We start from the raw sequence: 25,200 nt of genomic DNA, 5'->3' as shown, positions 1-25,200 counted from the left end.
CAGCTCTCCTTGCCTGCTTTTGTTAATTATTCACCACAGTTCATCAATTCACTCATGGTCTCTGAACTGTGCCCACACCACTCAGCTCTGTGTGAAGACAGTTTTCATCTGACTGATCACATTTAGTGTGAAGACGATACTGTAGTTTCAGAGCCCCTGAATCAATCAATCAATATTTATTTCTATATACTGCAGTGCCTCAAAGTGCTTTACAGATACAAAAAATAACAAAAACATGAAAGATATACAAAACTAATGAAAAATAATAAAGGGTCAGGTTATAAAATACTGTTAAACTGCATCCATTGAAATAATATAAATCATTTTAATCTTACTTCAGAAGACTTGAATAGACTGCCTTGAACTTGAGCTCCAAGCCTCTGATCCAAATACCTGCTGAATTGTATTGAGAATTGTATTGGGAGCCCCAAGCCTCTGATCCAATACCAATAGTTAGAAAGGCCAAGAGAGAGATAGAAATGAACATTGCTAAGGGGGCTAAAACCAATTTCAAAACGTGTTTCCAATATTATAGCAGCAAGAGAACATTCAAATAGGAGGTAAATGTCTAAGAGATACGAATGGCAAAATCATAGATGAAGGGAAAAAAAATAGCAAATATATTAAATGATTACTTTTCACAAATTTTACAAAGGAGGATACGGACAACATGCCCCACATGTCAACCTGTTCCTATCCTGTTTTAAATAAAGAGACAGAAGTGTTAAAGGGACTAGGAGCTCTAAAAATAAAATAAAAAATCCCCTGGGCCGGATGAGATCCTCCCAATAGTACTCAAAGAAATGAAAGAAATTATTTACAAACCGCTAACCAAGAGCATGCAACAGTCTCTTGACACAGGGGTTGTACCGACAGACTGGAGAATTGCAAACGTAATACCGATCCACAAAAAGGGAGACAAAACCAAACCCGGTAACTACAGACCAATAAGCCTGACTTCTATTATATGTAAACTTCTGGAAACTATAATAAGATCCAAAATGGAAAGTTACCTATATGGTAACAGTATCCTAGGAGACAGTCAGCATGGTTTTAGGAAAGGGAGATTGTGTCTAACTAACCTGCTTGATTTTTTTGAGGATGCAACATCAGCAATGGATAATTGCAAAGCACATGACATGGTTTATTTAGATTTCCAGAAAGCTTTTGACAAAGTCCCGCATAAAAGATTAATTCTCAAACTGAACGCAGTAGGGATTCAAGGAAACGCATGCACATGGATTAGGGAGTGGTTAACATGTAGAAAACAGAACGTACTGATTAGAGGAGAAACCTCAAAGTGGAGTACCACAGGGATCAGTATTAGGTCCTCTGCTATTCATCTGCATTAGCAAGACCTCATCTAGAATATTGTGTTCAGTTCTGGTCATCTTGTTACAAAAAGGATATTGCTGCTCTAGAAAGAGTGCAAAGAAGAGCGACCAGAATTATCCTGGGTTTAAAAGGTATGTCGTATGTAGACAGGCTAAAAGAATTGAATCTATTCAGCCAACGACACAATACCTGCTGAATTGTATTGTGACCCCAAGCCTCTCTCTGCCTTTCCCCAGTACTGTAGCTCCCTCAGTAGCAGGTGCACCTCTCTGCCTCTCCTCTCCCTTCTCCTCAGTATTATTAGTATTTTATTTCTTAGCAGACGTCCTTATCCAGGGCAACTTACAATTATTACAAGATATCACATTATTTTTAAATACAATTACATAATTTTTTTATACATTATTTTTACATACAATTACCCATTTATACAGTTGGGTTTTTACAGGAGCAATCTAGGGAGCAGCAGTGTCCCCCACCTGGGATTGAACCCACAACCCTCTGGTCAAGAGTCCAGAGCTCTAACCACTACTCCACACTGCTGCCACGAAACCAATGTGGGCTAACTGAATGTTCACCTGGTACCACACACTCACGATGACGTGGGCTGGCTCAAAACTATGGAGGCAAAGATGTGAAATATCATATAATTACATTAGACCAGCAGTTTTCAAACTGCTGGAGGTACTGCAGCGCTCCGCAGGGGGTACGGGGGTACTGGAGCGCTCCGCAGGGGTTTCGCGTACCCCTGGAGGTACTGCAGTGCTCCGCAGGGGGTACCGGGGTACTGGAGCGCTCCGCATGGGGTACGCATACCCCTGGAGGTACTGCAGCGCTCCGCAGGGGGTACGCGTATCCCTGGAGGTACTGGAGCGCGTTGCAGGGGTTTCGTGTACCCCTGGAGGTACTGCAGCGCTCCGCAGGGGGTACACGTATCCCTGGAGGTACTGGAGCGCTTCGCAGGGGTTTCGCGTACCCCTGGAGGTACTGCAGCGCTCCGCAGGGGGTATGCGTATCCCTGGAGGTACTGGAGCGCTCCGCAGGGGGTACGGGGGTACTGGAGCGCTCCGCATGGGGTACGCGTACCCCTGGGGGTACTGGAGCGCTCCGCAGGGGGTACGCGTATCCCTGGAGGTACTGGAGCGCTTCGCATGGGGTACGCGTATCCCTGGAGGTACTGGAGCGCTTCGCAAGGGGTACGCGTACCCCTGGGGGTACTGGAGCGCTTCGCAGGGGGTACGCGTATCCCTGGGGGTACTGGAGCGCTCCGCAGGGGGTACGCGTATCCCTGGAGGTACTGGAGCGCTTCGCAAGGGGTACGCGTACCCCTGGAGGTACTGCAGCGCTCCGCAGGGGGTACGCGTACCCCTGGGGGTACTGGAGCGCTCCGCAGGGGGTACGCGTATCCCTGGAGGTACTGGAGCGCGTCGCAGGGGTTTCGCATACCCCTGCAGGTACTGCAGTGCTCCGCAGGGGGTACCGGGGTACTGGAGCGCTCCGCATGGGGTACGCGTATCCCTGGAGGTACTGGAGCGCTTCGCAGGGGTTTCGCATACCCCTGCAGGTACTGCAGTGCTCCGCAGGGGGGTACCGGGGTACTGGAGCGCTCCGCATGGGGTACGCGTATCCCTGGAGGTACTGGAGCGCTTCGCAGGGGTTTCGCGTACCCCTGGAGGTACTGCAGCGCTCCGCAGGGGGTATGCGTATCCCTGGAGGTACTGGAGCGCTCCGCAGGGGGTACGGGGGTACTGGAGCGCTCCGCATGGGGTACGCGTACCCCTGGGGGTACTGGAGCGCTCCGCAGGGGGTACGCGTATCCCTGGAGGTACTGGAGCGCTTCGCATGGGGTACGCGTATCCCTGGAGGTACTGGAGCGCTTCGCAAGGGGTACGCGTACCCCTGGGGGTACTGGAGCGCTTCGCAGGGGGTACGCGTATCCCTGGGGGTACTGGAGCGCTCCGCAGGGGGTACGCGTATCCCTGGAGGTACTGGAGCGCTTCGCAAGGGGTACGCGTACCCCTGGAGGTACTGCAGCGCTCCGCAGGGGGTACGCGTACCCCTGGGGGTACTGGAGCGCTCCGCAGGGGGTACGCGTATCCCTGGAGGTACTGGAGCGCGTCGCAGGGGTTTCGCATACCCCTGCAGGTACTGCAGTGCTCCGCAGGGGGTACCGGGGTACTGGAGCGCTCCGCATGGGGTACGCGTACCCCTGGAGGTACTGCAGCGCTCCGCAGGGGGTACGCGTACCCCTGGGGGTACTGGAGCGCTCCACAGGGGGTACGCGTATCCCTGGAGGTACTGGAGCGCTTCCCAGGGGGTACGCGTATCCCTGGGGGTACTGGAGCGCTCCGCAGGGGGTACGCGTACCCCTGGGGGTACTGGAGCGCTCCACAGGGGGTACGCGTATCCCTGGAGGTACTGGAGCGCTTCCCAGGGGGTACGCGTATCCCTGGGGGTACTGGAGCGCTCCGCAGGGGGTACGCGTATCCCTGGAGGTACTGGAGCGCTTCGCAGGGGGTATGCGTATCCCTGGAGGTACTGGAGCGCTCCGCAGGGGGTACGCATATCCCTGGAGGTACTGGAGCGCTCCGCAGGGGGTGCGTGTATCCCTGGAGGTACTGGAGCGCTTCGCAGGGGGTACGCATACCCCTGGAGGTACTGGAGCGCTCCGCAGGGGGTACGCGTATCCCTGGAGGTACTGGAGCGCTTCCCAGGGGGTACGCGTATCCCTGGGGGTACTGGAGCACTCCGCATTTGGTACGCGTACCCCTGGAGGTACTGGAGCGCTCCGCAGGGGGTACGCGTATCCCTGGAGGTACTGGAGCGCTTCGCAGGGGGTACGCGTATCCCTGGAGGTACTGGAGCGCTCCGCAGGGGGTACGGGGGTACTGGAGCGCTCCGCATGGGGTACGCGTATCCCTGGAGGTACTGGAGCGCTTCGCAGGGGTTTCGCGTACCCCTGGAGGTACTGCAGCGCTCCGCAGGGGGTATGCGTATCCCTGGAGGTACTGGAGCGCTCCGCAGGGGGTACGGGGGTACTGGAGCGCTCCGCATTTGGTACGCGTACCCCTGGAGGTACTGGAGCGCTCCGCAGGGGGTACGCGTATCCCTGGAGGTACTGGAGCGCTTCGCAGGGGGTACGCGTATCCCTGGAGGTACTGCAGCGCTCCACAGGGGGTACGCGTACCCCTGGGGGTACTGGAGCGCTCCGCAGGGGGTACGCGTATCCCTGGAGGTACTGGAGCGCGTCGCAGGGGTTTCGCGTACCCCTGCAGGTACTGCAGTGCTCCGCAGGGGGTACCGGGGTACTGGAGCGCTCCGCATGGGGTACGCGTACCCCTGGAGGTACTGCAGCGCTCCGCAGGGGGTACGCGTACCCCTGGGGGTACTGGAGCGCTCCACAGGGGGTACGCGTATCCCTGGAGGTACTGGAGCGCTTCCCAGGGGGTACACGTATCCCTGGGGGTACTGGAGCGCTCCGCAGGGGGTACACGTATCCCTGGAGGTACTGGAGTGCTTCACAGGGGGTACGCGTATCCCTGGAGGTACTGGAGCGCTTCCCAGGGGGTACACGTATCCCTGGAGGTACTGGAGCGCTTCCCAGGGGGTACGCGTATCCCTGGAGGTACTGGAGCGCTCCGCAGGGGGTACGCGTATCCCTGGAGGTACTGGAGCGCTTCGCATTTGGTACGCGTACCCCTGGAGGTACTGGAGCACTTCGCAGGGGGTACACGTACCCCTGGAGGTACTGGAGCGCTTCGCAGGGGGTATGCGTATCCCTGGAGGTACTGGAGCGCTCCGCATTTGGTACGCGTACCTCTGGAGGTACTGGAGCGCTCCGCAGGGGGTACGCGTATCCCTGGAGGTACTGGAGCGCTTCGCAGGGGGTACGCGTATCCCTGGAGGTACTGGAGCGCTCCGCAGGGGGTACGCGTATCCCTGGAGGTACTGGAGCGCTTCGCAGGGGGTACGCGTACCCCTGGAGGTACTGGAGCGCTTCGCAGGGGGTTCGCGAGAAAAGTCCTGTAATGGCAGATAACATTTTTTTTTACCACATTGTAGTACTTTGCGACTTAGCAATTGAATTAACAATGTTGAATCTCTTTCAAATAAAAGCACAGCCGTACTGGTGTACGTTTACTTTGTGTTGGGCGAGGTTAACTATAAACCCCCAACCTGCTGCTGATATTGCATATTTAAATAGCAGGGCGGTGGTTCTGCAGTCGTAGGCTAAGAAAAATAAAAAAATTATCATTGTATGATGTTGCTCTTTTTAAAATAAATGTGTGGTATTTACTAGGTACGTTTACTTTGTGGAGTTTAAATGTTCAGTGTTTGTAGTTTAATCAGTTCAGTGTGTTTCATCTAAGTTGATGTTTTTAAATACCGGTAACAGTATTATTGAATTGAGCAGGCAGCTGTGCCGCCCTACTTTTAAAGTGAAATCACTGCGCTGCAGTTGGAGCGTACACGACTGTGTTATCTTTACTCGCAGTGCTTTGTGTGTGTTTTCACTATGACTAATTCGTTGAAGAACGCCTTTGTCGAGTGATTCATCAGTTTACGCATGTAGGTCGCTAATTCGTTGACGTCCTTTGTCGAGTGATTCATTAGTTTACACATGTAGGTCGCTAATTATTAAGCTAATAAAAGCAAAACCACGGTATTATTATTATTATTACAAAAATGGAATCGCAGGATTTAAAAAATAAAATAAAATCAAACCCTAACTTCTGGGATTGGGAAGTGCCTGGAATTGGATTCCCTGTTCCAGACCTATTGAGTGTGTTCATATCATACAGCGAGTGCCCATCAACAAGCTGTCTGGCAGCGGATTAACATGGACAGACAACTGCACTAAACACTAGCATTTAAGAATTTTGGTAAAAGTCATTTTTGACTGCATGATATAAATGTCACCTTTCTACTTCCACCAAATACAGCTTTTGGAAATATTCACTTCAGTGTGCTGGCTGGATTCGATACTGCACACGTAGCATGTTACGCTCAAGCGTTCAATGACAACATTCGATATATATAAATAAAAATAAAAAAAACAACACACGTATTCAACGTGTTAGTCAATATTCACACAGTTCCGCATGCTACCTGATTGTTCAGCTAAATAAATAAAAATGTTCCTTTTATAAAACCAGCAGTTCTACTAAATGGTAGCATTGGATAATCTTGAAAGCTTTCTGCTAGTCAGCATCCAGGGCATGTCTCTGTGTGAAACAAGTATATTTAATTTAATATGTTAGTTTGTGGAAAGATCTCGACGGACAAAGCTCGTTATCCACTATCCACTAGAGGGAGAAAGTGAGCTAGCCTTACCTGGCATTAACCACTAGAGGGAGAAAGTGAGCTAGTCTGAAGTACCTGCCACATCCAGATCCAATTGACAATGTACAGAGCTTGTGTAAGAAATGAGTACACTTGAGCTGTATAATTGAGAACACTTACAATATGGTCTACCTTTTCTGCTCAACCAATATACATGCAGTAATGTTAAACTCGAGAACTTTATTTCTTTTCTCTTTGCAGTTTGTGATGATGTTTGCTGATTCATATCTCAGGAGCTGTGTAGATGGAGGTGTGAATATGAAGTCCCGTCCCTGACCCCTGCAGACGTGTCCCCTACAGGTCTCTCCCCTGAAGACCTGTCCCCTACAGGTCTCTCCCCTGCAGACCTGTCCCCTAAAGGCCTCTCCCCTGCAGACCTGTCCCCTACAGGTCTCTCCCCTGCAGACCTGTCCCCTACAGGCCTCTCCCCTGCAGACCTGTCCCCTGCAGACCTGTCCCCTACAGGCCTGTCCCCTGCAGACCTGTTCTCTACAGGCCTGTCCCCTGCAGACCTGTCCCCTACAGGTCTCTCCCCTGCAGACCTGTTCTCTACAGGCTTGTCCCCTGCAGGCCTGTCCCCTGCAGACCTGTCCCCTACAGGCCTCTCCCCTGCAGACCTGTCCCCTACAGGTCTCTCCCCTGCAGACCTGTTCTCTACAGGCCTGTCCCCTGCAGACCTGTTAGAATATTGTGTTCAGTTCTGGTCACCTCGTTACAAAAAGGATATTGCTGCTCTAGAAAGAGTACAAAGAAGAGCAACCAGAATTATCCCGGGTTTAAAAGGCATGTCATATGCAGACAGGCTAAAATAATTGAATCTATTCAGTCTTGAACAAAGAAGACTACACGGTGATCTGATTCAAGCATTCAAAATTCTAAAAAGTATAGACAATGTCGACCCAAGGGACTTTTTTCAACCTGAAAAAAGAAACAAGGACCAGGGGTCACAAATGGAGATTAGATAAAGGGACATTCAGAACAGAAAATAGGAGGCACTTTTTTACACAGAGAATTGTGAGGGTCTGGAACCAACTCCCCAGTAGTGTTGGTGAAGCTGACACCCTGGGATCCTTCAAGAAGCTGCTTGATGAGATTCTGGGATCAATAAGCTACTAACAACCAAACGAGCAAGATGGGCCGAATGGCCTCCTCTCGTTTCAATCAATCAATCAATCTTTATTTTATATAGCGCCTTTCATAGTGGACCACCATCACAGTTTGTAAAGTTTCTTATGTTCTTAATCCCAACACAAACAACGTGCAGCTGTTCCAGCGAGGCAGATTCTGAGGACGAATTCCTTTGAGAAGCTTGTGTGAGTCAGGTTTGTGTATCAAGTGTCGAGACACAAGAAGTGGCTTCAAAGGGGCTTTATTGGGAGAGCACACGGTATGAGGAGGTGCACAGAGCAAAGGGATACTGCAGCTGTTGGCTCCTTCACCCCAGTAAAGTTAGGTTGATACTGGATATTCGATATTCATGTAAAAGTATTTTCACTCTATGAAAGATCTCATGCAAAGGAGTAATGTAAGCCATGTCTCGCTGATTTGCGAGTTAGCAAGCTCTAGTTATGAACATGAAAAATATGCTACGGCATACAATGGTGCATAGCTCCTACATACAAACTCACAGGAGAATGCTATTTCATGCATACATATTGCATTGTTATTAGTCTCATTTTATTAACATGCAATATACAAGCTAAAAGGCATTGCCTGCGTCACTTCACTTTTTAATGTGCAAACTCACAAGCAAATACAATGTAGTGCCTTTGCAGCAAATGGGCTAAATGCATGAATTCTGAATTCTTGTGGTATACATACATATATGTGTATCCCTTCCCCCATTAAAGAAGTGCAGCTGCCAGGGCATCCCTCCTGTGGTTTATAATGTTAAGATGTGAGAAAACTTCCAAGTATCAGGTTAGAGAAGTAGCATCAAAACACAATAAGGGTACTATATGTTTTTAATTTTTATACAAAACAAGAATGGAGATAAGAACAAGAACAGCAAGAAAAGCATCACCAACAATAATTATAACAATAATTATAACAACAACAACAACAACAACAACAATAATAATAATAATAATAATAATAATAATAATAATAATAATAATAATAATAATAATAATAACAATAAATGCCAGGTTTTGCTTTGAAATGTGATTTTCCTATAACTAAACAAACAAAACGTTTTCTAAAATGCAGAGAAATGATATAGAAATGGCATGTTTGTTGATGCCCAAAAATGTTGCATATACAGCAAGTCTTAATGCAATGCTGGAGCAATTCACGTGAACAAAAATAACATGCATGCTGCAAATCTTTCGATCCTGTTCCAATGAACGGTCTGCAAATATGAGAAATGTGCATCAACACTTCAAAGCTATGCCTCAGTACTCTTCTAGTTGCATTGTTCTGTGCATGCTATGCATTTCCATTTTTCAGTTTGCAAGAGCTCTCGCTGTGCTCCTCTAGCATCTGAGCAGGCATCATGGAACCAACGATGGCACGCGACACAGCCAATCGAACACGTTCAAAATAGACAAGTTAACTGTATGTCGATTCATTCCATGTATTTTATTGAATAATAACATTCAATCATCCTTTCATTTTTCAACCTACCCATTTTGTGTGGGACTTTTCTTTCTTAGTTTCACATACAGCACAAGCATCAGCTATATCATCTGACCATTGAGACCAATAAATAATTAAAATTAGTATTACACACAGAATTGATCTATCGTTTACCACGTATAACAACTTGAATAGATACCAGACCATCTCAAAATGTTACTTGCACTGATCATCCGGTTTTCAGCACTTAAAGGAATATATTGCAATCCATCGATGTCATTGTTTATTAAGCATTCAGCAAACAAACAAAAAATATTGAACCCTCAAACAGCAGTATCATTTTTTTTAATACAGACATAGTTTCAAACTATTCTCACTTTATTTATGACCTGCAGTCACATATGTAAAATATTGATGTATGCATTGCAGTTTTATATGTTTGGCAGACATCTGCTGTAAATGATATACTAAGTCTTCAAACTGAAAGTAATAGAAATGACCCTTAATAACACAGCTGCCACAACGAGATCTGTCAGTTTGCTTAGCATGATTAAGCAAGGGGCCTCCAGTTTCGTTTTGCTATCTCAGGATCGACTGGAGGTAAACACAGTCTATTCAGCTTATTGAGCGGAATAGCAGAATTAAAGACATTGCATCAAAACAAATCTTACTTCAATTTCTCTGTAGCATCTGTAACTGTCGCTAATGATTCTCCATAAGGGTCAAGCCATGCCAACTCCCTTGTCTCCACATTTACATACTTCATGCAAGATAAAAACAGATGGATTATTAGTCATTGTGTTCTTACTGCAAACAAACAAGTCGATTAAAAACAAAAAAAAAAAGATTTCAAACCTACAAAGAGAGACCCATGGTTTCTTCAGAGATCCTGCACACCACTTAGCCTTTTCCACCTTCCGAGCATCACCTGAAGTAAGAAAAAGCACATCTGGGTTTTCTTATACCTAGAATAGTGTTTGCATAATAAATTCACCATTTTATTATTATTAATATGCAATTACCTTGGATAGCATTTGGTGTTGTAAGTTTTCATTGCTTCCCTCCATAAGAAGGCGGATTTGCTTTCACCACGGACATTGCTGTATTTGAAATGTTGCTGCTTTCTTACATGAATGAATGTCTTTTAAGTTCAATATTCCTTGGCTGACCTGTCCGTTAACAACACCGCCCACCTGAATAAAAAAGAACTTAGTAGTTTTGTAGCACCCATGTGGGTCCTGGGTGTTAAATAATGACTCCAGCAGGGCTTCTTGTTTGATTTGAGATCTACTTTAGTGTATGTGTCTTACCTCACCACAGAGCCATGTGTTTCTTTGAAGTGTCTAAAGTCTGCTAGTCGAGTTGCATGTCTCCCCGTGCTGCCTCACTTATTTCTAATGGTGACATCTTCCACAGGTGATTGACCTAAATATCCAAAAATATTTGTTATCCATGTACTGCCACTTGAGATTAGTTTATGCATTCCCTTTGATATTGTACTTGCACCCCTTTTTAACTTGAAGGTTTCTACTCTATTCTATGCTGAAGTAGCACGTGCAGCTTAAATTGTATTTACTGCATATATTATATATTTTAACTTATTTTGTAACTACTTCATTTAGCACTTTTAACCTTAAACCTGGATAAAGGTGTCGGCTAAAAACTCCTTCTCCTCCTACTACTAATACGTAATAATAATCATAAGAATTTGTATGCATACCTTCTCTTCACCACTCTGATAGCTTTCATAGTTGCCTTGGCCACTGGATGTTCTCTCAACTACCAGATCTTTAAGATGGTCATCTGATTGTAGATTGTTAGTCACTATCAAGGGGTTTATCTTTTTTGGACAAGGTATGGTTTTTGGTGGATTGAAGAACTTTGACTTGGTCTTGAGGTCTACTTTATGTTGCTTTTTATTCCAACCGTCTTCAGAATGATCAGTATCCATCACTCTATGCAAGTTGGACATGTCAAACTTGAAGTTTTCATCAAGTCTGGTGTTGAGAATATGTTCAAGATATCGACCTTTGAGACTGACATGCATTTTTCATACAAATTCTGCAGTCCTGACTTTAGTTCTTTTCTGCATCACAGAGTTTTTCACAATATTCATCCAACACACAACATGACAGTTTATATCACGGCTCCCAGTCACACAATGTTCATCCAACACACAACATGACAGTTTATATCACGGCTCCCAATCACACAATGTTCATCCAACACACAACATGACAGTTTATATCACAGCTCCCAGTCACACAATGTTCATCCAACACACAACATGACAGTTTATATCACGGCTCCCAGTCACACAATGTTCATCCAACACACAACATGACAGTTTATATCACAGCTCCCAGTCACACAATGTTCATCCAACACACAACATGACAGTTTATATCACAGCTCCCAGTCACACAATGTTCATCCAACACACAACATGACAGTTTATATCACAGCTCCCAGTCACACAATATTCATCCAACACACAACATGACAGTTTATATCACAGCTCCCAGTCACACAATATTCATCCAACACACAACATGACAGTTTATATCACAGCTCCCAGTCACACAATATTCATCCAACACACAACATGACAGTTTATATCACAGCTCCCAGTCACACAATGTTCATCCAACACACAACATGACAGTTTATATCACGGCTCCCAATCACACAATATTCATCCAACACGCAACATGACAGTTTATATCACGGCTCAGAGTCACTTCTGCTTTTGTTGCTTCCTTTTTGTTGTGCTTATTGGGTGCATATCTGCTTAAGTCACCAAGAAGTATCCCACTCGAGTCGAAAAATTGGCAAATAGTCATTCTGCAGGACTTCAAGGATCCCAGGACAGTAATAAGGATTAGCCCTTTCTGTTTTACTGTCTTCACTACATTTTGTCTTGTCGGCAATGTCATTGAATATGATGCTGAATGGTGAATCATGGTGAATCTCGCTTGATGGTCCTTTTTTGTTTCGTGAATGCATCCACATCTGTAGGTTCTAGTTTTTCAGTCATATCCAATTTAGTTGATTCCAGGATTTTCTTTTGCTTTATATACATGTCCAGGTAATGTTTGCTGAGCTGGACTGATGTGGTCTGTGCTTCAGTACAACAAATCACAACCATGTTTTTAACAATGTCAGTGGCAGAGGCAATATCCATACTATTCTGAAGTACTGTGAAACAGTATGTTGCATACTGCACTAGGTCAATGTCTTTTGACCTCCAACTGAAAGCGTCATGCACAGCTTTTATGCAGTGAGCTGCACAGATGTGCACAACTGTGATCTCTTTCAGCACACGATTCTCTACTTTCCCTTTAACAGTGTTCATTGCCATAGCAAGGTAATGATGCACATGTTCTCAATTGAATGCCATGTTATGGTCTTTAGGCGTAAGTTAAACTGGGACAAAAAATGCGAAACTGATGACATTGTATGGTCATTTGTTAAAAGTTCAGCAACATGAACTGGTGGTGTAGAAGTTTCACTATCCAGGCTTGGCAATACTAGGGCATAATATAAAACTCGCTTTGATTGACCAGGGACCTTTGATACCACTTTGCCAGTTGCTTCCAGATACACAGATACAGCTTTTTTCCTTTGTAAATGAGCAACTAAAATTAAGTGATTTCTCTGTGTATAAACAAGCGGAGAATGGTCTAATGTTCAGTTGCTGAATGTAACCAGGCCAGAAAACAGAGGTGGTGTCACATTCCATGAATATTTCTTGTGTAAGACAAAGTTTGTGAAGGACATTATCATGTATGCGATTTTCTTTGTTCATTTCGCTGGCAGTGGTCTTCAAGATGTATTTTGTCTGTTGTGTTTCCACTTCTGACCGCTTCACTGGGAGTTTCAGCAAGATTTTTATAAAATGCGTTCCCCACACCTAGTTTGCCTATTTCTATATCAGTTTGTCCTGACGGCCATGCTTTTCCTGTCTGGGGTGACACACTTTCCCACGTGTTTTAACATTTATTAAGACAGATTTTCCAACGCATGGTTTCTTATGTATAGAAAATACATATTTAGCAGAACTTCTAAATTTGCATGATGCACATGCTTTAAAGTAGGGTAAGTTGTGCTTCCTACTGCCTGACTGTTTCACATGTTGATAGTAAAATCTGAGAGGGCAGGCAGGGTTGAAAGCAGTATACATGATTTCGCTCCATGGTTCTCTTAACTGTTTTTCATCACCAACTGGAGCTATTGTTTTCCAACTGTTCTCTGACAGTGTTATGGTAAAATGTGGTGGTATTGATGGGAGGTTCCACAGTGGAACAGAGGTAAAACACTCTTATCTTTGGTGGTATTGATGGGATGTTCCACAGTGGAACAGAGGTAAAACACTCTTATCTTTGGTGGTATTGATGGGATGTTCCACAGTGGAACAGAGGTATCAACACCCTTATCTTTGGTGGTATTGAAATAAATAAATAAATAAATAAATAAATAAATAAAAGTAGTGCTGGATATTTTAAATGCCGCGAGACTTTGTTCTCTCGTATGTGATTCTTGTCTGCTATCTTTATATTATAGAAACTCAGTACACTGCAGTAAGTAAACAGTTTTGGGAAAAAAAGACGATATTAAATCTGTCTAGGTCTTGTTTTGCAAGCGGTGACTTTTGCTTTAAAAATAAAAACGGAGCACTGGTTCAAAAGAAAAGCACCTTGCACGACAAGGCTGCAGGCAAAAAAAGGTAGAATAAAAACAGTGCCGAATGTACAACACAAACAAACGACAGCAGTGAAGGAAGAGGCAAAAAAGATACATTCTGAGTAGTGTTGGATAAAGTAAATAAATAAAGAATGGTAGTGCTGGATATTTGAAATGCAATGTTTACCCATGGTTTAGCCATGTTACAAAACATCTACATTACTTAGACATCCTAGCTGTACACACAACACAGTTTTAAAAAAGAAACGCAGAAGTAGAAACTTCACAGCAGGCAATGGCAAAAGCAATGGAGAGTGCTCAGTCTCACAGTGATGAACAGCTGCAGGTCTCCTGAAAGCAGCTTATTTTAAAGCAACACCAGTGTGAATGATGATACAGTCAAATATATATATATATATAGTTTTTTTTATATGCAAAAGTGCCTTTATTTGACAGAATAAAAGAAAACGTTTATTGTTTTAGATACATTTAAAATCGCTATAAAAGAGGACTATAATTCCTTCTTTCAGGCAAGTTTCGGTTTAAAATCGTTATTTTGTTTGGCTATTTCGTAACTGCCTGTTTTAGAATATGACTGATAGTAAAACAATTCTTGACTAGAGACATGAAAATATAATATTTTTAAAAACAGGTGCGCACGCTGGACAGCCATAGGGTCTATGCAAATTAGATAACGCGTTTGTAAGCTTTAATTTGCTAACTGAGTGCGCCAATCAGGAGTCATGTACTTTTGTAACTTGTTTTATCCAATCAGATTGTTCAGGGCTTGATGTAACAGTTCCACTTTCTCTCCACGAGGTGGCACCATCGGTAAAGAATACATCAAATAATCTTCCAGTGACTCCCGACTGCAGTACTGGTGCGCGTCCACTGGAGGCCTTAGTGGCGGCCGCTCCATGACTCAACACCTTTGTGACGTCACCACCCCGATTGGCCCGTGTGTCGCTGTTTGTGAAGATAGCGTTCATTGTTTTCACTGTAAATGGTTTTAATTTGGGAAGGAAAACTGCCTGTGAAAGCTGAGTGGCAGAAACTGTGAAAAATGACATTGTTCTGCTAACAATATGAGACGCCTTACACAGCCTCATACTACTAGATGGGCTGAATGGCCTCCTCTCGTTTGTAAACTACTAACTCATAAATCACAAAAACTTCCTACAAAATATATTATTATTAATAATAATAATAATAATAATAATAATAATAATAATAATAATAATAATAAACGGTAATTAGTTCAGCTGCAGTGTTGTTAGACGACTCCCAACTCTATATTCTCTCTGGCTGTAGTACCGGTGTGTGTCCACGGGAGGGAGCAGTGTGCCTCCATGGCTGCTTGCCTGCGCTTTGGCTCCGCAGTTACATCTAAACACTCCCGGCTGAGGCTGTCTGTCTGGAGCCGTAATGGCACCATGGCAACCACTCGATCACATGACTGAAACACTTATTTTAAAACGTATTTTGGAATCTGAATTTAGACGCGTGTACTGTTTTGAAGTCACTAAACATTTGAATTTGAGTGTAGTTGATGGAATTGCCTGAACTTCAACACAAAGAAATGTTCCTGTCAGTACTTCACAGAGAGGGTTTTTTAAAATAACATTTTTGTCATTTGAAAACAGTTTGTGTGAACTCAACGGAGTTAGAGACAGGACACTTCACATGCTCCAGTTTACACGCAGTGACTGAAATGCAATGTACACTTCTTTGTTTTAGACAATGGGGACGGGATTGAACGCTTAGAGAGATGAGAGAATAACATTAACACAGAGAATGTCTCATAGAGATCAAAACACTTAATTCAAGTGAAACACAATTTCAATGTTAAAACTCTTTAAGGATACTGCTGGTCTCAAGCTCACTGTCTCCATCCAGTGGATACTGCCAGTACTGCAAGCAAGCTCACTGTCTCCATCCATTGGATACTGCCAGTACTGCCGGCAAGCTCACTGTCTCCATCCATTGGATATTGCCAGTACTGCAGGCAAGCTCACTGTCTCCATCCATTGGATATCGCCAGTACTGCAAGCAAGTTCACTGTCTCTATCCAGTGGATACTGCCAGTACTGCAAGCAAGCTCCCTGTCTCCATCCGGTGGATACTGCCAGTAATGCAGACAAGCTCACTGTCTCCATCCAGTGGATACTGCCAGTACTGCAAGCAAGCTCACTGTCTCCCTCCAGTGGATGCTGCCAAGTACCGCAAGCGAGCACACTGTCGCCCTCTAGTGGATAATGTCAGGTACTGCAAGCAAGCTCACTCTCCCCCTCTAGTGGATACTCTCAGGTAATTCAGGTAAGCTCACTGTCTCCCTCGGGTGGATGCTGCCAGGTACTGCAAGAGCACACTGTCCCCCCTCTAGTGGATAATATCAGGTACTGCAGGCAAGCTCCCTGTCCCCATCCAGTGGATACTGCCAGTACTGCAAGCAAGCTCCCTGTCTCCATCCGGTGGATACTGCCAGTACTGCAAGCAAGCTCCCTGTCTCCATCCGGTGGATACCGCCAGTACTGCAAGCAAGCTCCCTGTCTCCATCCGGTGGATACCGCCAGTACTGCAAGCAAGCTCCCTGTCTCCATCCGGTGGATACTGCCAGTACTGCAAGCAAGCTCCCTGTCTCCATCCGGTGGATACTGCCAGGGTTTAGATCCTGAAAACTAGGCCTTATACTATTAACAACAGTCTATTTGTCCCCTTTTTACCAATTTTTCTAATTCTAATTAGTAAAACCCCTGGAGCAGCGAGTAGTCCAGTATATTATTTAATGGACAGTTCGGTACTGTAGATTTTACTGAAAAATTCAGGCGGGTAAAGTTGTGTCAACATTGAACATTCTCTGTCCGAAGTAGGACCAGTAGGACCAGTTTACAAGGAGATATCATTCTTATTCTTGAAATAAATAATACAAAATGTGCAATACAAGTAATTTTAAAGCATGGCACGTTTATAACAAACTCAAATGTCATTCCACTAAGTCTCATTTTATAGTAATAAAGTGTATAACATTGTCCTTTTTAATATCACTTCTGTGAATAGGGTAATTTTAGGTTGGTGTGGTTTTGCTGTGAGACCATTTGTATTGTATTATATTGCTTTGCAGTTTGTATTAACAATCTCCAGGCTTTAAGATAACTTTCACCTTCGTAACATATACAGGAGATGCAGGAGGTTTTTTTTTAGACAGAAATTCGATTTTTGCCTCGGTAAAAATCTATTCCTAGCTAAGCCCCTGGCTTGCTAGTTGCAGCCTGCTAAGTGCTAGCAGTGCTTTGTAAAACTGGCCCTAAATCTCCTTGTGACTGTCCAACTGGCACATAAGGGGTTCATAAAACAAAAACCTCGCTCCAAAAATCCGTCTGTTTGACTAGCCCCTTCCATTTAGAAAAAAAAACCGCTCTATGCGCTGAAGCTCCCCAGTTTTTGACAGGCTCTTAGACCAATGAAATTTCAAGAGTGAAAAGTTACGCTCACTGAGCACCCAATAACAGCAGATAGAGGCAGGGCTATCGAATCAAATTTGGTTGAATGGGAGTACAAAGAGCAGCTGAATAGGGATGCGGAATCGATACAGTGTATATGCATCCGTGATGTCCAGGGTACAGGGCGCTGCGCTACAAACACAGGTTACACAGTCAAGTCATTCAGTTTCATTTCTATACCGGAGAGACCTGCCATATGCTGAATGAAAAACAACAGCTCCAATGCAACAGAACGGAACGGGGAGATCTTTGCTGCATGATTTACTGTGGATAAATACAAATCTCAACTGCCTGAAATGTTATAAAGGATATACAGTATGCTGTACACGAACACGATTATTGATCTCCCGGGGTTTTATTTACTGACAACACAGACGCATCATCATTTTATTTTCAATCGCAAAAGCATTCTTAATTTGGAAGACGTTCTGTGTTAAAGCAGGTCCTTGCGGAAGGAACAACAACAAAACAATAGCTAAATGAAGCTCGTTGAGATTTGATAGATTTCAGCTTTATACAAAATGTAGGAAACCTTGTCCCGTGAAAGGTGCCAGCTCAGGTGTGCAGCCGCAGTGAGTGGGTAAGCAAGGGGGCGATGACGAGAAGGGCAAGACCACCACGAGCCAAGGTGACGCTGTGCTTCGTGTTCATGGACACTTCGTTTTATTTTAAAGCAAACAAACCTTCATTGAAATGAATGGGGAGCCACATCCGAAGCGCTGTCGCTGCAGTTTGACCTGGCTTCAGTTTAGCTGACGATTGGTGATTTTGTTTCACCGACCACTCAACTGAAAACAGGATTGATATTTTTATATTCGCAGTCCAGCTGCAGGACACCTTGCGCTTGAGAGGATGCCTTTGAGCAGATTCACCGCTCAGTCCGCAAGTGTCAGATACTGGATGAAAAGGGAATTCAGTATCACAATTTGATTTGATTTGATTTTAAAGCTGCACTATTTGCATTTTGAGCTTTTTTTTTTTTAAATGTATTATTTATACAAATATCTTCTCGGTAAGATACAGTAGAGTTAACTAGCAGAACCTTACAGTGTAACTGATTTATAATTTAAGACTTTTTAAAAAAATGCTTAATGATCAGATATTTCCCCAATGAGCTTAAAATTATTTTTTAGAAATACCTATTTATCCCCCAGAAACTTTTAACAGTAGAAATGTGTTTTATTTCTGTTTGAAATGCTCTGGTGAGTATTGAACGGTACAAACTTCCATGGTTAAATAGTTTAAGTAAAGACACAAACTTTAAATATTTGTCTGGAAGATTACTGAACTCCTTAAAAGAAATTGTTATAGAAAGTTGAGCATTATTATTTTATTATTTTGTAATATTTTCAACATAAAGACTAAATGGATAGCGGCTGTGGAGCCCAGCTGTATCACTAACACCGTGCTGAAGGAATGGATTCTCACTGCTTTGTTTTGGCTCAATAATTAAATAAACAATTGAATATCAGTCTCTCGCCATTTCAAGCTGGGTGTGTATCTCGGATATGTCCCGATCCAATAGCGTGAGCCCTCCGGGGTTAACTGCCCCTGGACCTCGGGGTGGGACTGAACATCGCTCTGCTTGGAGCGACTCCCACTCCAGAGCCAATGGGTGTCCTTACTCCACTAAATCAGCTGCCAAGAAAACCACCAGGTCCAGCAGCAGGTGGAGGTTAGAAGAGGATTTGGAGCAGCAGCCGGGAAGGACCACAAGCACTGTGAGCCGAGTCAGCTTCAGGTCCAAGTGTGCGTGGCAAGACAATGGAGAGGAGGGCCGCAACAACAACACAGCAGCCCCAAAGCAGGATGGGGAGCTGAGAGGCAAGTCTGTGGAGCTCGGGCTGGAGGAGAGGAGAGGGAAGAGTGAGGAGCTGAGAGCCAAGTCTGTGGAGCTCGGGCTGGAGGAGAGGAGAGGGAAGAGTGAGGAGCTGAGAGCCAAGTCTGTGGAGCTCGGGCTGGAGGAGAGGAGAGTGAAGAGCGGAGCTGAGGAGCAGGGTCAGGAAGTGCACTTCTCCATGGCTCAGTGTTGCAGCAGCGTGTTGCAGATCTTCAGATCCAAGAAGTTTCCTTCAGTGAAGCTGGAGAGGTTGTACCAGCGTTACTTCTTCAGGCTCAACCAGAGCAGCCTGACCATGCTCATGAGCGTCTTGGTGGTGCTGTGCACAGTGATGCTGGGCTTCCACTGTGCAGGGGGCGGTTACAAGCTGCCCTATGTGGTCGTCTTCACTGTTGCCATTGCGCTCATCATTGTGCTCATGATCATATGTAACAGGAATGGGTTCCACCAGGACCACATGTGGATCATCTGTTACCTGGTCATCTTGGTTGTCATTGTGGTGCAGATCATTGCGGTTTTGCTGGTGGAGCCCAGAAGTGCCTCGGAGGGGATATGGTGGACTGTCTTCTTCATTTACATCATCTACACGCTGCTGCCGATCAGAATGCGGGCTGCGGTCATGAGTGGAGTTATTCTGTCAGCTGTACACCTGACCATCTCTTGGAAGTTAAACGAAGTGGACAGCTTTCTATGGAAACAGGTAAGAATATCTTTGCAACTTGACACAAATCATATGTGACTGTCACCTTTAGATCATTGCAGTCCTTTGTTTTTTTTTAATGTGAGGGAAAGGTTTTGCTCTTTAATTTGCTGTGCTGTCAGCTACTAAATTCACATGCTGTTGTTAAACTTCAAATTTTCAAACAAAATGGTTTACATAAGAAGGTAAAATTAGACACAACAGTTTAAAGAATTCAAGGTTGATTAGCAGCCTGTTTGCAGTTGACTGGAGATCTTTATTTTACTGTATGTATGGCACATTTACATTTTTAATAACTCTAGTAGCTTGTGTACAATAAATGACTCTGTATTGAGTACACTCTATAGGCGCGCGTGTGACAGACTGCTGACATTTCCTCCACTGAAAGCAGTTTGGGAGAGCAGTGTCATGCATCCTTCATTCCTACAGAACCGGAGGTGTCAAACAGAACTGTTGACCTTTTCTGCTAATTGCTTCCCACTACTTCATATTAATAAATTATAACACAGGTGCATTTCCAGGAGTGCTTCTGTAGCGTAGTGGATGTTTTGTTGTTTTATCTTCTTTCAGAACATTGATAACAAAAAAACACAGCAAGGGAACATTCCTCCAAAGTGGTTTAATTAGTCTTGAAATTCCAAGGGGACCTGATGAGCCTGGGTTATGTTTCACTTATGGCTAATTAGAAATTCCCCCTGGTTGGTATGAATCGCAATGATTTTACAGGTGTTACGCCTGGGTGTGCTGTACCTGAACCTGGATTCTGGATAACTTGTAAGCTATGGGGGGTTTCAGTATCTATTTATATGTTAGAAACAGTGGTGTAGTCGAGAGCATACACAGGTAAACAGCGTTTACCCACTTTTAATTTGGGCAATATAGCGTTTACCCACTTCTACATGCGGTATAGCAGTGTGGAGTAGTGGTTAGGGCACTGGACTCTTGACCGGAGGGTTGTGGGTTCAATCCCCAGTGGGGGACACTGCTGTTGTACCCTTGAGCAAGGTACTTTACCTAGATTGCTCCAGCAAAAACCCAACTGTATAAATGGGCAATTGTATGTAAAAAAATAATGTGATAACTGTATAATGTGAAATAATGTATAATGTGATATCTTGTAACAATTGTAAGTCGCCCTGGATAAGGGCGTCTGCTAAGAAATGAATAATAATAATAATAATAATAATATATAGATTTTACTCATTTCTACTGTCCTGTGATATGCAAATCCTGGCTTAAAGACAAGATATTTTAACACTGAACGTCTGTGTTGTGTTGCTGAGTGTGAGACTGACAGCTGAGAGCTGTCAGTCAGAACTGTGGCATGTTCTTTGTGTGTGTGAGAGTTCTGTGATTGGTTGTTTATGTTCTTTTAATGTTCGTTGTTAGGCACACTGGACCTGCAGGGCGGCGCTAGTAGCCTTCATCCTAACCTGCAAAAAGAAGGCTTATAGAACTGTTCGCGTGAAGCGCAGCAACGGCCTCTGTGACTGTGTTCGCGTGAAGCGCAGCGGCGGCCTCTGTGACTGTGTTCGCGTGAAGCGCAGCGGCGGACTCTGTGACTGTGTTCGCGTGAAGCGCAGCGGCGGGCTCTGTGACTGTGTTCGCGTGAAGCGCAGCGGCGGGCTCTGTGACTGTGTTCGCGTGAAGCGCAGCGGCGGGCTCTGTGACTGTGTTCGCGTGAAGCGCAGCGGCGGGCTCTGTGACTGTGTTCGCGTGAAGCGCAGCGGCGGGCTCTGTGACTGTGTTCGCGTGAAGCGCAGCGGCGGGCTCTGTGACTGTGTTCGCGTGAAGCGCAGCGGCGGCCTCTGTGACTGGAATGAATACACTGGGCCGCAGTCAGACGATAAACAGGCCGCAGGTTGTGTGTCCCTGTTGTAAACCTGGGTTCAATCCCAGGTGGGTGACACTGCTGCTGTACCCTTGAGCAAGGTACTTTACCCAGATTGCTCCAGTAAGAACCCAACTGTATAAATGGGTAATTGTAAATAAAAATAATGTGTAAAAAATAATGTAATTGTATGTAAAAAAATAATAATGTGATATCTTGTAACAATTGTAAGTCGCCCTGGATAAGGGTGTCTGCTAATAAATAATAATAATAATAATAATAATAATAATAATAATAATAATGTAGCACAAATCAATCGTAAATCCCTTATTTGCTGGCAATAAAAATGCCACCACAATAATTAAAGAATTCAGTTTGACAAAGCTTTCACTTTGAAACACAATGGGGCTGGGTTTTGTTTGGCAAATAAAAGGGAAGACAGCCTTGCAGGGACTGGGAATGAAAGTATGTGCGCTGTAATCTCCATGAACTCCCACTAGAAGTAAATATGCACTCGTAATGAAGCCCCTGCAGTTCCAATCCCAGCACACATTCCCACATTCAAGTTCTGTTTTCATCAAAGCTATTCATGTCCCTTTAGAATTACAGCCCACTCCAGGATCCTCATACTTTCTTGCAATAGTCTGCTTTACAAGTTCAAAATACCTTTTGCCCCATAGGAATCAGGGACTGGTTGAGCGAATGACACTTAATAAGAAATGCTAATGGAATATCTTGGCCTTAATTATGTTAAGTGCAGTATCATAAGAACAATTATCTGAAAGTTGCAGTTGAGCATGCTGATATATCTGCATTTATCTCAGTTTACAAAATCCAACGAAACCTCAAAAGAAGTTGGGACCGGTGCTCATGTATATTTGCTTGTGCTAACAAGAGGGGCATTTCTTTTTTTCAAACCTTGATTAAAGCAAGTTGCCTACCAGTTGGTGATCTGAAGTTATACCTATCTGTGGGGTAGATAGTGAGGCCCACGCTGTCCAAGCTGTTTCAAACAAGTTAAAGGGTACATAAGGACCTTTTTATTTTATTGTTACATGTTCCCATGTACCCTCATGGACCTCTCAGAACTACATTTCCCACCATCCTCCTGCTCACATATGTAACACAGATGGATTTACCAGTGAGCAGGAGAATGATGGGAAATGTAGTTCTGAGGGGTCCATGCGGTTACATGGGAAGCATCTTGAGGCAGGGAATGCAATTTAAAAGTTTTAAAAAGTGGTCATGTAAAATGTAAAAAAAATAAATAAATAAAACAATACACACCTTATATAAACAGTTGTAGCAACACATGGGAACATGTAACACAATAAAATAAAAAGGTCCTTATGTGCCCTCCAGTTATTATCCTTGAATACATGTCAGGCTGACTTGTTCAGTACAGAACATCCAGTTTACTCAAATGAGTTTCAGATACAGTCAAGTAAACTGTAACAGCCTAACCCGGTTTGGATCCATGTGTAGTTCAGAGCTGTGGCACAGTTTTCTTTAAATCGCCCTTCAAAATAAAGCATAAATGAAGTTGCAGTGTACGCTGTGCAACGCTCTGAAGAGCTCTAGCCCTTTGGGTAGTAAAAAGGTCAAAAGTGTCCCTGAAAGCTGCCAGTTTAATGTGTGATTTAATAAGGTTCATCTTCCCCTTAAAACAGCGTGTTGGGCGTTTGTTTGTTATTCGAGGGTACTGTAGGATTGTGAATAGAAATCGGGCACACTCACTAGAGGCTGTTATCTTAATCAGCTGTATGACGTCCGGTGCAATTTTCAGGACCTGCTATGGGAACTGTCTTCTGTTTTTTCTTATATGTATTTATTTTTGTTTTAATGACTATAGAAACTATAATAAAAAATATGCTGAAAGTGCACGTTGGCTGTAGAGTATGTGTAAAGCACCTGGTGTGTTCCTCTGCTCCTGGGTGACGCTGCACACATACACCTGTATTGTGTGTTCCGTTTACAATGAGCAAGACAGTCTCATTTTAAAAGCTACATTTCAATAATGAACTACTTCAGGGTCTGGATGGGAGTTGAATTGGTTCAATTAAACAACAAGCTAGAATGGAAGAACCAAGCACAGTGCTGTACAGAACAAGGCAATATGCTTTCTGTAATGGAACCAAGCACAGTGCTGTACAGAACAAGGCAATATGCTTTCTGTATCAAGAAACCATGTTAATAGTCATATTGTTCCTTGTTATTTGTTAGTGTGTGAAAATAAACCACTGAACATTTCCACGCTAATATAAACTATATGCTAGTGGGGACTCAGTTTGTGCTTTTTTCAGGGTGGAAAGAAAAATATTTGTTCTCTCATGTTAGTTTCACGTTTGAACATTTTCTTCAAACAAAACTACAGTCACCATACGACTTGGAACTTGAAATGGGGATGTCACTGGTCCTGAACCTGCTCATATACTGTACAGTATTGAGAGCTGCTTTCACAGCACTTTATAACCTGGGTAACCTGGTGTGTGTGTTTGTGTGTGTGTGTGTGTGTGTGTGTGTGCTGCTTTCACAGCACACACACACACACACCAGATTATCCTGGATTTCAGAAATCAAAATAAAAGTGTACGTGTAGCACTGTGTGTGTTTGTGTGTGTGTGTGTGTGTGGCAATTTAGTCAGAAACAACAAATCTATAGTTTTATATCCTGCTTATCCAGGTCCAGGAAATAGCCACATATCCTGTTAGGAAAGCGCAGTGCAGTACATAAGAAGATATTTCAGTAAATAAAGGTCAGTACACCAATCAGTACACCAATCAAAGTATTATAAGCCAATACAAAATTAGAACCCGATGTTTAATACAAGGACTGCTCGTTGCCGTATATTGTGTCAAATTTACAGAATTGCTTTATAGTCTCAATTGGAGCTGAGGCTGTTTTCTGGGGTTATGATTTGTCAGAAGGACCCCAGGGGTAATCTGTGTGCAATATCATGACACTCCTGTAGCTCAGAGGCCAGCTGTTCCGTAAGGACCGCTATACAAGTTTCATGTTTTTGTCCTTTTTACAAAGCTGGCAATGCATCTGAGCAATTTTTGACTTGCCTTGCAGTCGCTCAGATCACAGAGCGGTGCCTGGTTGGAACTATTTTATTTTTAAAGGCATTTTTCCCCCCATAAAGTAGAAACACAAGGCAGGAGAGTGAAGGCTATGTCTACTTTTCTTCCTCCAGTAGTTGGGACATTCTCAACACAGTCAGGCACATGACATCTTTGTGATGTAAGTGGCAGCTGCTATTACCTAGAACATCTACAGGGAGCAGCTTCAGGCTGTTGTTACCTAGAACAGCGACAGGGAGCAGCTTCAGGCTGCTGTTACCTAGAACAGCGACAGGGAGCAGCTTCAGGCTGCTGTTACCTAGAACAG

The 25,200-nt window shown here is 44.1% G+C and overlaps 1 protein-coding gene across 2 annotated transcripts in view; it reads left to right on the top strand.

Annotated features, from left to right (window-relative positions):
• The first annotated feature begins 17,492 nt into the window (after positions 1-17,492).
• The window catches only part of LOC117408099 (adenylate cyclase type 5-like), a 79,040-nt gene continuing 71,332 nt past the window's right edge, over positions 17,493-25,200 (top strand). For both annotated transcript variants that reach the window (XM_059032619.1, XM_059032618.1), the window contains exon 1: positions 17,493-19,978. In XM_059032619.1, coding sequence (XP_058888602.1) covers positions 18,947-19,978 — 1,032 coding nt within the window. In that variant the 5' untranslated portion in view covers positions 17,493-18,946. The remainder of the gene's footprint in view (positions 19,979-25,200) is intronic.

Source organism: Acipenser ruthenus, chromosome 10 (genome assembly GCF_902713425.1).
Source record: "Acipenser ruthenus chromosome 10, fAciRut3.2 maternal haplotype, whole genome shotgun sequence".
NCBI lineage: Eukaryota > Metazoa > Chordata > Actinopteri > Acipenseriformes > Acipenseridae > Acipenser > Acipenser ruthenus.
This window is presented reverse-complemented; position numbering and strand designations above follow the sequence as displayed.